The sequence below is a fragment of the Macaca nemestrina genome, chromosome 5 (genome assembly GCF_043159975.1).
Source record: "Macaca nemestrina isolate mMacNem1 chromosome 5, mMacNem.hap1, whole genome shotgun sequence".
Taxonomy (NCBI): Eukaryota; Metazoa; Chordata; class Mammalia; order Primates; family Cercopithecidae; genus Macaca; species Macaca nemestrina.
The window spans coordinates 129587263-129605185 of NC_092129.1; the positions used below are offsets into that span (position 1 = coordinate 129587263).

Consider the following 17923-nt stretch of genomic DNA (forward strand, 5'->3'; position numbering starts at 1 on the left):
GTACATGGGTGCAGAGGATATTCTAGTTGAAAAGAATAAAACAGTGGTCACTGCCAACACTTAGGTTTAATCCTGTGTACCACATTGGGTGAGACAGGCATTATGTACTTCATGGTGGGAGCCTTATGTTTATCCCATTTGAGGACTGAGGAAACTGAAGTTTAAAATGTTGGAATAGCTTACCCAAGGTCACCTAGCAAAAGTAAGAAAGCTAGGGTTTAATGGGCTAATGCCCAAACCCATGCTCTTTTCCCCTTGGCCACTGTGTAGTGGTTAAGGAAGGGCATGTTTGGAGAATGGGAAGAGGTCCAGTTTGCATGCAGGTAGGGGAGGAGTGAAAGATAAGCTTGGGACCACGTTGTGGAAGACACCTGGACACTGCACCTAGGATTCAGGGTTTCATTCTGAAGGCAATGATGAATCACTGGAGGGTTTTAAATACGGAAATACGGAATTCAGTGGTTTGAGGGGCACAGCGGCCCCAGTAGAAGTGGTAGGTGTGAGTAGCAATGGAGGGAGTGTTGCACTGAAGCATGACAGAGCTTCTACAGGGAACCTCAACAGGTGAAAGAGGAATGGTGGGCCTCGGTCAAGTGGAGTGGCACCGAGTGAGCAGCTTACCTGGTTTATGCTTTAGGAGTGAGAAAAGTTCACCACCCGACACCGAGGTTTGAGTTCTTTAACTAAACTCCAAAGAGTGGGCGTTTTATACATGGATTCCCCTGCCCCATTTATGGGTAGGGAGAGGGCAAATGGAATTTTAGGTTAACTAGTTTAAAGAGTCAAGGCAATCCCACCTGGAACCCTTCTTAAAAAGGAAGCGTGTGTCCAAGAATCCCTTCTGCTGAGTTAACAAGACCCCTTCAACCCGTACTCATCCTTGGGATTGAGGCACCTGCAGAATTACAAGAGAGGATTTATATTCTTCTTCTCCAGAGAGATCCTTTGATTTTCCCCACCCCTGCCAAGGTAGACATTCATGAATGCAGTCATCCACACCTCCAAGCGTGCGCACACACCAGCCATCCTGTTTTAAAACAGACAAAAGCAAAACCAACCTAGGATGTCTCAGGACACTATAAACCAAAATAGTCACTGGAAAAAACAGTGATGGTAGGTTCCTGATTTAAGATTCATAAAATGATAACATTTCCAAAAATATCTCTGATGAAGACAGTCATATGTTAGTAGGTTTTTAATTTTGCCAAGAAAGGCTGCTGTTTTAAAAAAAAGAGTATCTTTTACATTGCACGAATTTATCTTCGTGAAAACTTGACTGCATTGTCCTTATTTTTCTCATTCGCGGTTGTCCCGTGAACATTTCATCAAGAAGCACCAGTTCCCTTTCTGTACCCTCAAGCCACAGGAGGTAGTTCCTTGGTTCCCTCCTGGGGTAGAAAGAAGGGCAGAGAAAAGAGCTCTGTACTAAGCTGGCCCTTCCCTCCCCACCCCAGGTCTCAAGAGTGCATGCCAGCTTCCTCCCCCAACCTCCACCCCACTTTGGATTCAGGCTTTGTGTCTTGCTTCTTAGGACTTCTCATCAGCCTGCATGGATCCTGCTTGACTGACCATGACTTTAGAGAGTGGAATAAGACCAAAAAGTTAATACACCTTCTAATGAATTACCGTGTGGATACTGTTCTTTCAAAGATAGTATAGAATAGTTTGTTGTGTGGTCTGATTTTAAAGTCTGTTAACATGAAGCTACAGAAAATTGGAATAAACCCTTTAGAGATAATTTAGTCCAGCTTCATCCTTTTACAGTAAAAACAAGAGCCCACAGGAATTAGCTGGCTTGCCCCAGGTGCTGGGCCTGGCACTCAAGCTTTCCTCCTAATCCATGGCTCTTCATCATGAACTGGTGCTTCCCCCATGCTAAATCCTTGTGCTCTTGTTTGGCCATGAAAAGCCTGTTAAGTCTTAGTGCTTTTTTATGTGTAGAAGGTGACAAAGCAGAAGGAAAATGGCAAGAAAAAGATAACCAAAGAAAAATCAGATAGAACGCAGGATACACAGTGTGAGTACAGCGGTGCACCCATTTTTGGCATTTATTTCTGAGGTCAGACCGGGTGGAATATATCACAAGGTGTCTTCAGATCCTCGTAATCACCTCTTGTTCCCTGCGGGGAATCTGTGTTGCTCACCAAGCTAAACTCTTGTGTTCAAGGACAGGGAACACAAGAATCGGGGTGCAGGCTCTACATCACAGCCATGGGCCTGTGATAACTGCAGGGCTGTGATGTAGAGCCTGCACCCCGAATTCTGGGGTCCTCTCTGTCAGCACAGTGCCTACTGCGCTGCAAGTGATTCTGAGGCATGGGCACAATTTCTTCAGGCTGTGAAGCCTAATTCATGGATCCAGAGGATTGTACATACAACAACAGGAAATAATGAAGATAAAGTTGGACTGAATTATCCCTGGGCCTACAGCAGTGCTTCTCAAAGTATGGTTTCCATATCAGCAGCATCAGTATCATCTGGACCCTGTTAGACATACAAATTCTAGGCCCCCAGACCTACTGGAACAGAAGCACCCCCAGGGACCCATGTTTTAATAACTCGCCCCTTAGGTAATTCTGATGCTGCATGCTCAAGTTTGAGGAGCACTGGCTTAGGGAAAGCAGCCAGAGGCCTCTGTGGGGCAGAGCAGGGAGCCTGTGATTGGCTTGGTCTGGGCACTTGTGCTAGGACCAAGGGGGTGATGGGCTGAGCGTTCTGCAGAGAGGCAGTGTGGTAAAGGAGGGTCTCTGAGGGCAGCAGCCTGGGAGTGACTTTTAAGCCCATCCCTTCGGAAATTGAGGCTCAAGTCATTAAAACTTTCCTTTTGTTTACACTTCCCTACAATTGTTTTTTCTCAGAGCAAACTTGGCTCAGCACAGCCCAAGGTAAATTATCACAGATTCTGCAACTGATAAAGTTCAAACAGGACTTTACATGGCTCAGATGCTGTTGGTGACTGGCTTTTTCTTCTTTTTTAGTTAGTAACAGGAGTATGGGAAGGCAAATACAACTTCTTCTGTCAGGGCACACGCACCGCAGGAGAATCAGATATGAAGGTACTGTCTGTTTTTCAGAAACTTTATTGTAAGTGTTGAGTTTTTTAAAAATAAATTGTATAAAATACAAAATGGCCCATAACCTCACTTCTCAGGCAATCCCTGTTGATATTTTTAAAAGAATAAAAAAGGCAATATATATACATGGTATTAAAATTTGAACGTGAAAGGTATAAAATAAAACCTAAAGCATCCCCCTCTGTAAAAATAACTCCTGTTAACAGTTGGCAGGAAAAAAATCACATGAATTTGTCAGCATGTTGTATTTACACAAACAGGATCATGAGAGCAATGTCTTAAATTTTTAAAATCATTCATTTAAGTACTTTTTTTCCGAGTGGTGGTGTTAAAAATAAAATCTGACTTCCACTCGTGAGGTTTATTTTAAATCACAGGCCAACAGTCGCAGCTCAGCATGGGCAGTCATCTCCTTAGAGCACCTGTTTGATATGTGTAATTAGGCAGAGACCTGACACTGCAGGTTCTGATTCCTTCTGTCTCTTGTCAGGTCAGTTGCCCCATGCTAGTCCCTGAAATCAAAAGCATTTTTTCAGATGGTTTTCCTTTGCTAATGGCTGTGCAGGCTGCTTCCAGAGGGAATAGGCAGACTTCAAGGTTTTGAACCTTGAGCCTCATGTTTTTATTAGTCTCAGAGAGTGTCAGGGACCCTTTCAAAACATTTCCTGTAGTCATTTCAAACCCCTCCAGCTGTCCTAGTCCAATCATGTTCTTCGGTTAAAGGTACTTGGAGAGTGACCATAGCTCCCAACCACTGATGGACATTAAGAGCTGTTGGGGCACTCAGGCTTCTCCGAGTTGACATCAGATTTTTGGATATTAGTGAAACATTATAGAGGCGATATTCCAGAGAAGCCGTGAGGATAAGCCTATTAAATCTTTGACCCTTTCCTCTTAGATTATCCGTGTCCTCTGGTGGTACTACTTCTCCAAACTCATAGAATTTATGGACACCTTCTTCTTCATCCTGCGCAAGAACAACCACCAGATCACGGTCCTGCACGTCTACCACCATGCCTCGATGCTGAACATCTGGTGGTTTGTGATGAACTGGGTCCCCTGCGGCCACTGTAAGTGTTAGAGACGGGGACTTGGGGAACAGGTGTGAGCAGGGAGGAGAGTTCAAACTAAGGCTTTCAGAAAAGGTGCTGTTGCTGTAAATGTCTAGGTCAGGCTTTCAACTTTGTGTTCAAGTTGCTTTTAATGATAGTTTATGTACCTATGCAAACAAAACCCTTTTTTAGTTAAGTGAACTTTCTGTGCTGATTGGGCAAGATGAAGGAGATACCACTGGGGACATATTAAGGAATAGGTATAGTATTCTGTCTTAGAGGGCAACTGTCCAGGTTCTTTCTGGTCCTTCTGTACGATGTGGAAGTGTTTGACAGGGGCAAGTGAGGAAAATAGGATCACACTGTTGCATGAGTACAGGGAGCAAGGCTCATTTTGAAATACAGCTTTAGCTGTCACGCATTAGGAAGTCTCCACATGTTCTAACAACCCTCATATTCCCTGAAGCATGGTGATCAGGGTGTCTTCCATAACAAGCACCAAAACTTGAGATAAATTTTCTAAGGTTGTACTTGGTTTTTGGAAAGGTTGTAGTCCAGAGTTTCTTAAAATTTTCAAAGATTGCCACCTTGAGATTCAGCCTGGGAGTTTTAGCAAATGTCTCAGTCAAAAGTCCTGTCATGCCAACACTGAAGAATTTAACTGAGAACCTATGGGTCTATTTACCATACTTTTTCTCTGGGATAGCACTGCCCTTGATTACCTGAGCCTACCAAGATTCACAGTATCATGGAATTCCAGAGCTAGGAGATTAAAAAAAAAAAACTTTCCAAATACAGATCCTTTGGATTTGGGAGGAAACTGAGACCACAGAAAGGTGGGTAGAGCTGGGACTTTCTGCTCCCTCTTCCTCCCACGGTCAGAGTTCATGATAGTGGATTAGCTGACCTAACTTTCTAATAGAAACAGCCCCTCCTACATTTGAAGAATGCTTTAAATTTTCAGAGAACTTTCGGGAGGACAGATTTAATTAACTCCACTTGGCCCATGAGAAACTGAACCAGGGAATGGATGTAACATGTCCAAAGTCAAACAGCCAGTTCCTGTCATAGCCAGGAGTAAAAACTTCCCTAAAACCAGGCACCTCCAACTGCACAGGGAAAAGCCATATGGCTTGGTTTGGTTGCTGACTGTCGGGGAGGAGAACAGAGTCTGGAAAAAAAACTAGTGGTCCTACTGGACGTTGAAAATGATGTGATAACTTGGCTCTTTTATCTCAGAGGAACTAGACTCTTGACTCTACTATTAATAAAAATGTATGACCTCAGCACTGCAGTCCTGTGGAATAATTAGAAGGTGGCTTCAGAGACTTCTCCACACCCCAGCAAATGTGTAGAAACAGCCATTTTTGAGCATGTTGCCCATCAGCTGTCTTCCACAGCCTTCAGAGAGCATATCTGAGGCAGTTGTGCATGCAAAGAAAAACAGCTGCCTCTGGGAGTTGGTGGGCATCTGCAACAAAGCCTGTAGGTGCCGGAATGGCGTCATGGCTTCTGTGTCAGGTGGGCCCCTAGCAGCTACAGCTGACCCCTGGGCTCGGAGCCTCTTGGTGGCTGCCTGCCCAAGTGGAAATTGAATTCTTGTTACACATCCATGCAGTGCTTGCTGTTGCAGTGTTTGTCAGCCCTGTTGGAAATCATCTCTCTTTCTGATTCAAAAAGAATCTTGGATTTTTTTTTTTTTAACCACCTATTCTGTTTAAAACACTAATACATTCTCCTTCCCAAATCCCTCTGTTCCTGCAGCTTATTTTGGTGCCACACTTAATAGCTTCATCCACGTGCTCATGTACTCTTACTATGGTTTGTCGTCGGTCCCTTCCATGCGTCCATACCTCTGGTGGAAGAAGTACATCACTCAGGGGCAGCTGGTGAGTGACTTGGCCTCTTTCCCCAGGACTTGCTTCCTGGTGGATACAGACCTCTTCCTGGTTTTAGTGTTGTGTAATAGCAGCTAAGATGCCCCTTCTCCACCCTTTTTCATTTGATATAATTAAATTCCTTGAAGTGGGTAGATTAGGGAATTTTCTTATTTTGAATTGATAGTGAACTGTGACCATGAATTGTAGAAAGAGGGCTAGAATCTAATCTGCCAACTTCAAGTTCAGCTCTTCTGAGTTTTTGCACATAAGCACATATGCATGTATGTGTGTATATATATATGTGTATGTGTGTGTGTTTTCTAATTATAGTCCAAAATCCAAAATGAAAGTTCTGTGTTTCTGGGGGTTTTAGAAGGAGCTGGAGAGTAGTATGGAGTCCAGGGTATGTGTAGCCCATTACTAGGCAGCAAGGATATTTGTCTGGCAGGTATCCCCTCAGCCCCCATGCAGAGGAGTACCTGTTGGTGAGGATGGCAGCTGTTTGCTTCAGTTAACAGCTCCCTCCCCTGGTTTACTGCCAGGGCCAGGCCACTTCACCTGATACTTCTCACCATCCTTGATTAAGCCTTCTCCATTTATCAGTATATTATAGTTAACCTCTTTCTCTCCTCTTATGAATTCTTCTACGAACTAATTAATACTACTACTGCTCATGTTAAACACTGACATTTCCTATGTGTTGAGCACATGTTGGGCACTCATACTAAGTACATGATTTTACATAGATTGTTCCAGTAGCCTGATTTCATATTATTGTCCCCAGGCCAGGCACGGTGGCTCACACATGTAATCACAGCATTTTTGGGAGGTCAAGGCAGGAGGATCACTTGAGGCCAGGAGTTTAAGACCAGCCTACGGAACATAGTGAAACCCTGTCTCTACCAAAAAAAAAAAAAAAATTATTGTCCCTATTTTATAGATGACACTGAGACAATAAGCCAAAGCTAGCTGACTGAGGGGTGTGGACATTAAATCTTTTGCCCTTTCCCTGCCTTATTAACACATTTTTCTAAACAGACCAAGCTGATTCAGACCTCTTCAAGTCAATTAGGATTTTTCAATCTTTAAAAATAACAATCTGAAAAAAAAGTCTTGAGAAAATCTTCTGAGAAACTAAAGTGTTTAATATTTCATTTTCACCTCCCTGTCAACTGCTATGTTTTCTCACCCACCTGTGAAAAGGAAAATTGTTGATTAACCTCCTTGTTATACTTGAGGAGAAACGATGCAGAAATTGATTTATACCACAGTTTTGGGTCTGGTGGAAGCAGAATTTAAAAGAAAAGACTGGCAAAGTTGGTCTCCCATTAGGCTCTGTACTTTGAGGTGGAAGATTAAACCTACCCAGGTTGTCAGGATTTATTTTAAGCACCACTCCTAGTTATTCCTCAGTCTGCAGTACTAACCTTAAAAAGAGAAGGCAAACAGCCAGGCACAGTGGGTCATGGCTTGGAGTCCCAGTTACTTAGGAGGCTGAGATAGAAGGATCTCTTGAACCTAGGAGTTTGAGGCCACCCTGGGCAACATAGAAAGACCTTGTCTCAAAAATTAAAAACAAAAACCTCTACATAGAAACACTGGAGCTGCCCGAAATACAGTGCACAGAGCCTAGCCCTTTTTTGGTTTGAGATGGAGTCCCGCTCTGTCACCAAGCTGGAGTACAGTGGTGCCATCTTGGTTCACTGCAACCTCTGCCTCCTGGGTTCAAGCGACTCTCCTATCTCAGCCTCCCAAGTAGCTGGGACTACAGGCACGTGCCACCATGCCCGGCTAATTTTTGTATTTCTAGTAGAGACAGGGTTTCACCATTTTGGCCAGGATGGTGTTGATCTCTTGACCTCGTGATCCACCAGCACTTTGGCCTCCCAAAGTGCTGGGATAACAGGTGTGAGCCACCATGCCCAGCCTGAGCCTAATCCTTTTTAAAGCATCTTTCCACCATTTCTCTAACCAGTTCACATGCGTTTCAAGATTTATTCATCAAACAAACAACCCCATCAAAAAGTGGGCAAAGGATATGAACAGACATTTCTCAAAAGAAGACATTCATACAGCCAACAGACACATGAAAAAATGCTCATCATCACTGGCCATCAGAGAAATGCAAATCAAAACCACAATGAGATACCATCTCACACCAGTTAGAATGGCGATCATTAAAAAGTCAGGAAACAACAGGTGCTGGAGAGGATGTGGAGAAATAGGAACACTTTTACACTGTTGGTGGGATTGTAAACTAGTTCAACCATTATGGAAAACAGTATGGCGATTCCTCAAGGATCTAGAACTAGATGTACCATATGACCCAGCCATCCCATTACTGGGTATATACCCAAAGGATTATAAATTATGCTGCTATAAAGACACATGCACACGTATGTTTATTGCAGCACTATTCACAATAGCAAAGACTTGGAATCAACCCAAATGTCCATCAGTGACAGATTGGATTAAGAAAATGTGGCACATATACACCATGGAATACTATGCAGCCATCAAAAAGGATGAGTTTGTGTCCTTTGTAGGGACATGGATGCAGCTGGAAACCATCATTCTTAGCAAACTATCACAAGAACAGAAAACCAAACACCGCATGTTCTCACTCATAGGTGGGAACTGAACAATGAGATCACTTGGACTCAGAAAGGGGAACATCACACACCGGGGCCTATCATGGGGAGGGGGGAGGGGGGAGGGATTGCATTGGGAGTTATACCTGATGTAAATGACGAGTTGATGGGTGCAGCACACCAACATGGCACAAGTATACATATGTAACAAACCTGCACATTATGCACATGTACCCTACAACTTAAAGTATAATAATAATAAATAAATTTAAAAAAAATTAAAAAAAAAAAAAGATTTATTCATCAGAATTAATCAATGCACTTACTGTTGTTTGCCAGTAAAGGTTTAAATCTACTCATCAGCCTTCATTAAACTAGAAGGGTCCGTGGATAAGGAGTTGGAAGAATGTGCAGCCAGGTGGCACATCCTGCAGTGATGTTATCAGTGCCCTTTCAACATACACACTCACTCTTCCTTCTCAAAAAACAAAAACAAAGTCTTGCATCTCTCTATAGTGTGCCCTTGAATTTTGGAGAAGGTAGTTTAAATAACTTGGAGGGCAGAGGAAGAATATGTATAAGACAAACACACCTAGAGTTTAGGATGAGTGTTGTGTATGTGTTGTGTTCATGAAGTGACGGCTGTACCTGCAGAAAGGGTAGTGAGTGGTAATTCAGAAATTTAAGTGATGCTGGGTAAAAAGTCTGCCTGGTGTGGGGCCTCGTCCATGCACTGTCCCTGCTCAGCTGCATCCCCTCTGTTCCCCTAGCTTCAGTTTGTGCTGACAATCATCCAGACCAGCTGCGGGGTCATCTGGCCGTGCACATTCCCTCTTGGTTGGTTGTATTTCCAGATTGGATACATGATTTCCCTGATTGCTCTCTTCACAAATTTCTACATTCAGGTAAATCTCACTCTTCTCTGGGACTTGGTATCTGGGGCCTTTACCAACAAAGGCCCTCATCTGTTAACTTAATGGGCATGTGGAGCCTTTGCTGGGTGACAGGCTCTGGCCTCTAATGGAGTCACTATGACAAGAGCAGCCCCTGCCTCTGGGGGGCTCACAGCTCACTGGAAGACACTCTAGAACCCTGTTCTAGAGCCTGGGTGAGTGAGTCTTGGGATTCCCCTGGGAAATGGAAAACTGTGCAGCAGGACCCTGTGTTGCTTCCCTCTGACCTGCAGCAGAGAGACGTGAGAGGTGATTTCAATCAGAAATCTCTCAATTCACTACCTTGAACGTCATGGCCAAATAAAATTTCAGAGGAGATTTTTATCACAGTCCTCAGATACGGAGATCCGCTTTATGTCCCGGCTTTCTTATACATTTAGTCCTCAGGTGTGAGGATTCGGTTCATTCCTAAGCATATGATGTGGTGACGTAGGTCTTTGCTCACAGAAAGGTCCATTTAGGGCAGATCATCTCCAGTGGTGCCTGACCACATTGCAGCCACTGCTCATTCTCCTGCCATGTGTCACCCCCCAGATGACATCTGTCCTGCCATTGTTGCCAGTGCCTGGTAGCCATAAGGCCTGCTGATCTGGGCAAAACACAGAGGTCAGGAGCAAGGGCAGAGGCTGCGGGTCCTGAGGCTCAGACATTTGTCCTTTCCTCTTCTGTGCCCATAGGCACCTGTGTGTGGCATGTTGGGTTTGAGTTGAAGTCATATACTTCTGGGCTTCATAGTTTATGGCTGCACTGTGGGACATACACCAGGTACAAGGAAGGTGAAAGGATAGGACCTGATGAAACTGAAATCACATTTATTCTAACTGCTTATAGCAGCATAGCACTTTGTTCATGAAGGCCGAGATAGTCACTGAGGCAGTGAGGAACTTTTGAAGACGAAGAAGGGATGTGGGTGTTGAGAGAGCTACTGCCAGGTGGGAAAGGCTGATTTGGCCACATAACCCCTGTCATCTGCCATCCAGATATTAAAAGGCAAAGCAGAGTAAAATGTAAATTGAATTTTCTGTGTGACATTTTAAATAGTATTTCTGTTGCAGCCTGTGATTCAGTTAACTTACCTCAGGCTAAGCCTCAGAAAAAAAAAGCAAGAATGATTGAAACCAGTGACGAAAGATTTAGTCATGGGGACTTGACCACAGGAGTTTCTCCTTGATAAGATTTGATCTTAAAAGAAAACTAGGCCTAGTGTTAGAGATGCAAGTCCCAGTAACGTTCCCTGTAAAGAAAACTGTCTATGGTCATTTGGTTCTCATCTGCCCTTACACATTTTAGACCTACAACAAGAAGGGGGCCTCTCGAAGGAAAGACCACCTGAAGGACCACCAGAATGGGTCCGTGGCTGCTGTGAACGGACACACCAACAGCTTTTCACCCCTGGAAAACAATGTGAAGCCAAGGAAACTGCGGAAGGATTGAAGTCAAAGAATTGAAACCCTCCAAACCACGTCATCTGATTGTAAGCACAATATGAGTTGTGCCCCAGTGCTCGTTAACAGCTGCTGTAACTAGTCTGGCCTACAATAGTGTGATTCATGTAGGACTTCTTTCATCAATTCAAAACCCCTAGAAAACCTATACAGATTATATAAGTAGGGATAAGATTTCTAACATTTCTGGGCTCTCAATGACCCCTGCGATAGACTGTGGAAAGGGAGTATTATCGTAGTATACAACACTGCTGTTGCCTTATTAGTTATAACATGATAGGTGCTGAATTGTGATTCACAATTTAAAAACACTGTAATCCAAACTTTTTTTTTAACTGTAGATCATGCATGTGATTGTAAATGTAAATTTGTACAATGTTGTTATAGTAGAGAAACACACATGCCTTAAAATTTAAAAAGCAGGGCCCAAAGCTTATTAGTTTAAATTAGGGTATGTTTCAAGTTTGTATTAATTTGTAATAGCTCTGTTTAGAAAAAATCAAAGACCATGATTTATGAAACAAATGTGACATAGTTTCCAATGACTTGTTGATGTGAAATTAGACACGGCACCTTCAGTTTTGTACTATTGGCTTTGAATCAAGCAGGCTCAAATCTAGCGGAACAGTCAGTTTAACTTTTTAACAGATCTTATTTTTTTATTTTGAGTGCCACTATTAATGTAAAAGGGGGGGGCTCTAAAGCAGTCTTGATGAAACTTATATATATATTCTTTGTCCTCGCGATTTTAGGAAGGGTGGAGGGTGAGTAGGCCATTTTTAATTTCTGAAGTGCTAAGTGTTTTTATACAGCAAACAAAAAGTCAATTTTGCTTTCCACCAGTGCGAGAGAGGATATATACTTTTCAAGAGAGATGATTGCCCATTTATCATTTGACAGAGTCCCATAGATGAGCAATGGGGAGCTGGTTGCCAGGGTCTAAATTTGGATTGATTTCTGTACTGTTATCTGTTTTGACACAGATTTCCTTGTAAAATGTGCCTAGTTTACCAAAATTAACAAAGGGGGGTGGGGAAAGGACTTTAAAAATGTTCAAGGTAAAATCAAGTATAGCCACAGCATAAGAGAATCGAGAAATTTGATAGAGGTAACTTGTTTAATGTAAATCTAATAGTACTTGTAATTTCTTTCTGCTTAGAATCTAAAGATTTGTTTAGAACCTCTTGTTTAAAAATAATAGACTGCTTATCATAAAATCACATCTCACACATTTGAGGCAGTGGTCAAACAGATAAAGCCTATGATGTGTGTCATTTTAAAGTATTGGAATTTAGCCTCTGAATACCTTCTCCACTGGGGGAAAGATATTCGTGGAACCACTCATGACATATCTTAGAAGGTCATTGACAATGTATAAACTAATTGTTGGTTTGATATTTATGTAAATATCAGTTTACCATGCTTTAATTTTGCACATTCACACTATAGGGAGCCTGTTGGTTCTCTATTAGTCTTGTGGGTTTTCTGTTTGAAAAGGAGTCATGGCATCTGTTTACATTTACCTTACAAACCTAGAATGTGTATATTTATAAATGTATGTCTTCATTCCTAGGTACTAATTTGCAGATGTCTTTACATATTTCAAATACAGAAACTATAACATTCAATAGTGTGCTGTCAAAGTGTGCTTAGCTCACCTGGATATACCCACATTGTTAAATGTCTAAACAGTAATCATTAAAACATTTTTGATTACCTGTGCCTTCGTTTTACATTTTTTGTGCTGGCAATTCTGAAGAACTGGAGAAAAATCCACTTCATTCACTGTCTAGGAGCTTACGCAAATGGATGGTAAATCATTCAGTTTGGAAGGCCATATTATTGCTTAGTTCTCAACGAGGAAGGACCCTGCATAATAACGCATAGTGGTGGTTCCACCCTAATGCTGTCCTCTCTGCCTCCTCCAGGTAATCCCACTAAAGGTTCCAGCTCTAAACATGCTCCTTTATCCTTCCTCCCATTGGCCCCAATCTCTCGCCTTACCCCAAGAATGTTAGAATTACTCTCCGAGGTCTAGACCATAGGTCTGCAAAATTTTTTTCTGGAAAGAACAAGTTGGAAAATATTTCAGGCTTTGCAGGACATGCAGTCCCTGTTGCAGCCACTTGACTGTGCCATCGTGGAGCGCAAAAACAGCCATAGACAATTTGTAAAGGAATATGCATGGCTGTGTTCTAATAAAACTTTATTTACAAGCTTGGACAACATAGCAAGACCCTGTCTCTACAAAAAATTTTTAGAAACTAGCTGGGCATGGTGGTACATACCAGTAGTCCCAGCTTCTCAGGAGAATGAGGCCACAAAGATCACTTGAACCCATGAGTTCAAGGTTATGATGAACAAAGGTCATGTGACTGCACTCCAGTCTGCAACAGACTGAGACCCCATCTTTAAAAAAAAAAAAAAAAATTTACAAAACAGAAGGCCTGTGCCCATAGTTTGCTGACCTCTACTCTAGAGTAATGAGGTCCCCTCCCCTTTGAACCTAAAACTCAGTCATTTTCTTTGCCAAAGATCATTTTATGTCCCAGATCATGGCCCTTCACAGCCTACCCCATTTTGTTTCAATTTACAGGTGCATTCATGTCTACAACAGGAGAGATGACGTGGATGGTCCATCTTCCTTCCATCTGCTTCATGCCATACGGTCCCCAGTATAGGCTCTTAGGTGCTAAACTAGAAAGCACCTAAGAGCCAAGACTGAGCCTATACTGTTTTAAATGAGTGGACATGAAAGACATGTTAGTTGCTGAAACCACCTGCGGATATGACTGCAGAATTGTCAGAACTCCAGAGAAATGTCACCTAAAACTGCATTTAGTACTTGGGATATTATCCAGAAGGCACAAGAGGATTGTTGGGGAGCTGATGGTAATAAATTATATCCCTGTCTTTCCCCTCTAAGTTCAGAACAAATTGAAAAAATACTGGAAATTAGACCAGTAGGAATTAAAATAGCATGTGTCTTACTAAGAAGGCTGGATTGGTGAAACTAAGACCAGAGTGTGGCTCTCTAATTAACCCTTGCTAATCACTCTGTTAACCTAACTTACCAGGGCTCAGTAGCACACCAGTGGTTGCTCCGATGGTTGGTCTGGTGATAAAGTGGTTATTAAAATATATTAAATATCAGTCCTGGAATTTACCTACCTTAAATTGTAAACTCCCCTTGTAGTGGCAGATTCTACACTGATGACCTTACCATGCCAAGGAAGTGTGCTTAGCTGCAACTCTCAAGCAGCAATCCCTCCTCCCTTCAGAGAAGTGAGTGGATAAGAGGCAAGAGAGAGGGCAGATGTGTTCTGCTCTCCTTTTTCCTGTATGGAAAAGGGAAGATTCCCATTTCTCCCTCAATTTTTAGCTGCCTTGCTAATCATGTAGAAGGGCGTTGTAGACTAATATGAGAAGTACAGCTTGGAGGCTGCATTGACTGGGTTGAAATCCTCCCTGTGTGACCTTTTGGCAAGAAAACTTTGCCTTAGTTTTTCTCATCTGCAAGTAGGAATAATGTTGGTTTCTATGTTATAGGGTCCTTGTAAGGATTAAATAAATGACTAATGATACTGTATATGTATATAGCCTTTGGAACCCCATCTAGCTCAGAATAAAGTATAAGTGATAACTTACCTTCAGGATTGTAATCTCAACTCACCCCACTGGTCTCTTTCAGCTGTAAGCTATTGTTTCACTGTTATTTCCCTGATTGGCTGCTCTAGTAATCCTATCAAAAAAAAGGGAAGGAAGTCATTTGTATGACATTTTCTTTGTTAAATCAGTGTTGAAAAGAAATAAGCAATTCTTAGGCGTCAAATGTTCACCATCTATGTTATTCCTGATTTTGCCGGAGTTTTACATTAAATTCACCATTCTGGAGTTTTTAGAATCTACTTTGGAAAATAGGGCAGTGATTATCAGTATCTGGAATTTATTCATTATTTCTCTGGAGTTCTGACAACAATTCTGAAGTCATATCCGCAGGTTGTTTCAGCGACTGACATGTCTTTCATGAGAACTCATTTAAAACAGGTGTCTCCTGCTATCCCGTTATCACTCTTGGACTTCAAATCCTAACCAGATTTTTCTCTATACTCTTTAATTTGGAAATGATTGTCCTCAGTGGAGCAGATGGAGCCAAATAGTGGTTGCTGTCGGTTTTCTGCTCTGCTCTTTACCATTGCCTCATTGGCCATTAGTTCTTATTCCAGGCATAGATTTTAAACCTGTTTTTGTTATCCTTGACATTTTTGTAATCCTTATCTTCTCTCTTTCTTCAGTATGTTTATGGCTCACTGAAAAGAGAGTTCCTGGGCCAGTTTTTGCTATAGTTAGCAGAGGATGTCTGGATTCGACTCTTGATCTAAGATCAAGAAAGACTTCTGGGGTGGAAATTGTAGGAATAAGCAGTGCAGGATCCAGTGAATGGATAATGTAATGGTGACAGAGATCCAGTTGTCATGCTTCCCTTTCTCACATAATAAGGACTCTCCTGAACAGCACCTACCACCCTGTCTGTTGCCCCATTTGTGTTACTCTGTTGGCCAGGCCTTTGCAGAATGTTCACTGGGAGAGTGCTTGGTACAGAGGACTGAGCTAGGTGTGTTGAGCAAACGGGGATCGTGAGAAAACCAGCCCTCGCAGGAGCCTCTACTGAATTGGTATCAAACATACACACGTGTGCCTTCTGTGTAAAATGGTTTGTGGTGAGTGCCATGAGATTGGTATAAAGCAGCTACCATGAGAGTCCAGGGAGGGAGAACCCTTCTAGCAAGGGTGGGTAAGAAAAGCATTGTAAAGGAGTTAGCTTTTAATCTGAGCCTTCAAAGACCATCTGGGTTTCAGTAGATGGAGCCTGAAGGTGCTGGGAGACAGCATTCCACATACAGGAACCAGTATGAGCAAACGCATAGAAGGCCCGGGGGGAGATGACACATTGCACTCGAATGGATGTGTGGATGAAACTGCTTGTTTTAAAAACGAGGTAAAGTGGGAAGAGAGTGGAATTGTCTGGGTGTTCTCATTGGAGAAATGTGTAGAATGTTGCTCAGAGCTCCCAGAGGCAGTAGTGATTATGTGCAAAGGAACCATTCTGAGTGGAGCCTCCTGTCACTGGCCTGTGCCCCAGCCCTCCTGCTCCTATCACCAGCAGTGCCAGGGAGGAGCCAAAACATGCTGATAACAAGAACCAGGACTCACATTAGTCTCAGTTACAAGCTGATGGAGTCTTCTGTCCGATAGGGCAGGTTCAAAGGGGACCTCAGACCTTTGCCAGAAAATTGCCCCTCACCAAAGAGATGGCATTTGAAATCTGAAAATGGGGCCCCTGATGGGATGAGTCGGGATTCAAATCCCACATTGACTAGTAAACAAATATTTCTTAGGTGATTATGTCAACATATTCCTACTGGTGTTCTTTGTTCAAAAAATGGGCATAGATGCAGGTTTCCCTTGGATGAATTTGACAATGTTTTCACCAAGCTACCACTTTTCAGCAAATTGTGTGCTTTCCCCTTGACAATGTTCCCAGTGAAACAGGCGCTTGTTTGTAGGAAAGCATCAGCACCAGATTCCAGCAACCTTGTGCCTTTCCCTGAGCCCCCTTTTTTTTTTTTTTAAGATGGAGTCTCACTCTGTCACCCAGGCTGGAGTGCAGTGGCCCAATCTTGGCTCACGGCAAGCTCCACCTCCCGGGTTCATGCCGTTCTGCCTCAGCCTCCCGAGTAGCTGGGACTACAGGCACCTGCCATCACGCCCGGCTAAAATTTTAATTTTTTTTTCCATATTTTTAGTAGAGACAGGGTTTCACTGTGTTTGCCAGGATGGTCTCCATCTCCTGACCTCGTGATCCGCCCACCTCAGCTTCCCAAAGTGCTGGGATTACAGGCATAAGCCACCGCACCCAGCCCCCGCTCCCTTATTAATTGCTGTGGCTCTCAGTCCTCCAGGAAGGCTACGTGGTTAGGGGTTGACCAAGTCGCACCTGCCTGCTACCTATGCCATTCCTGCAGAGCTGGAGTACTGGGTTAAGTGTACTTTAAAACCAAGGCCAGGGCTGGGTGTGGTGGCTCATGCCTGTAATCCCAACAGTTTGGGAGGCCAAGGCAGTTGGATCACTTGAGGTCAGGAGTTCAAAACCAGCCTGGCCAACATGGTGAAACCCTATCTCTACTAAAAATACAAAAATTAGCTGGGTGTGGTGGTGCACACCTGTAATCCCAGCTACTTGGGAGGCTGAGGCAGGAGAATCACTTGAACCCAGGAGGAGGAGGTTGCAGTGAACTGAGATCATACCACTGCACTCCAGCCTACCTGGGCAACAGAGCAAGACTCTGTCTCAAAAAAAAAAAAAAAAAAAAAAAAAAAAAAAAAAAAAAAAAAAAAAAAAAAACCAAGGCCAAATGTCACCCCATGATCTTACAAGGGAACAGTCAGAATCCAAATCCTAAGCACACAAAGCTACTTTCTTAAGGGCAATGGAAGAGGGAAATTGTGATGGCCCCAAGCTACAACCTAATTACACATTTACTTTAGAACTGGGTATAGAAGGTTACATATCCTAGGGCACAGATTGGTGTCTGTGTCCATGCTAGAAGATTCTATGTGTCTTTGGAGGTGGCATAGCATACCTGTTAGAAAGGCTTTGCTATTTACTACTGTGGGACCACAAGCAAGTTACCTCTTTTCTGAACCTCAGTTTCCTAAACTATAAAAAAGATACGGATGCTTAGCTAATGTGGCTGGAATTAAATGCAGAAATGAAACAGAAAGCTTTTAGCACAGGGCTTTACCCTAACAGGCACTTACTATCAAGAGTGGTTTATTACCAAGGTAGTTAAGTAAGCAAGGAAGGTGTGTGTTAATCAGTTTGTCATCAGATTTAAAATTTTATTACCCAACACATTATTTTCAC

At 42.8% G+C, this 17923-nt stretch overlaps 1 protein-coding gene across 4 annotated transcripts in view; it reads left to right on the forward strand.

Annotated features, from left to right (window-relative positions):
• Window positions 1-17923, forward strand: part of LOC105490845 (ELOVL fatty acid elongase 5) — an 84990-nt gene that overhangs the window by 66591 nt on the left and 476 nt on the right. For 2 of the 4 annotated variants that reach the window (XM_011756800.2, XM_011756801.2), the window contains exons 4-8: window positions 2979-3056; window positions 3973-4144; window positions 5891-6015; window positions 9368-9502; window positions 10841-12711. In XM_011756800.2, coding sequence (XP_011755102.1) covers window positions 2979-3056; window positions 3973-4144; window positions 5891-6015; window positions 9368-9502; window positions 10841-10984 — 654 coding nt within the window. In that variant the 3' untranslated portion in view covers window positions 10985-12711. Of the gene's footprint in view, window positions 1-2978; window positions 3057-3972; window positions 4145-5890; window positions 6016-9367; window positions 9503-10840; window positions 12712-17923 lie in introns of those variants that run through there. The other 2 variants (XM_071096939.1, XR_011623648.1) reach the window with 2 other exon arrangements.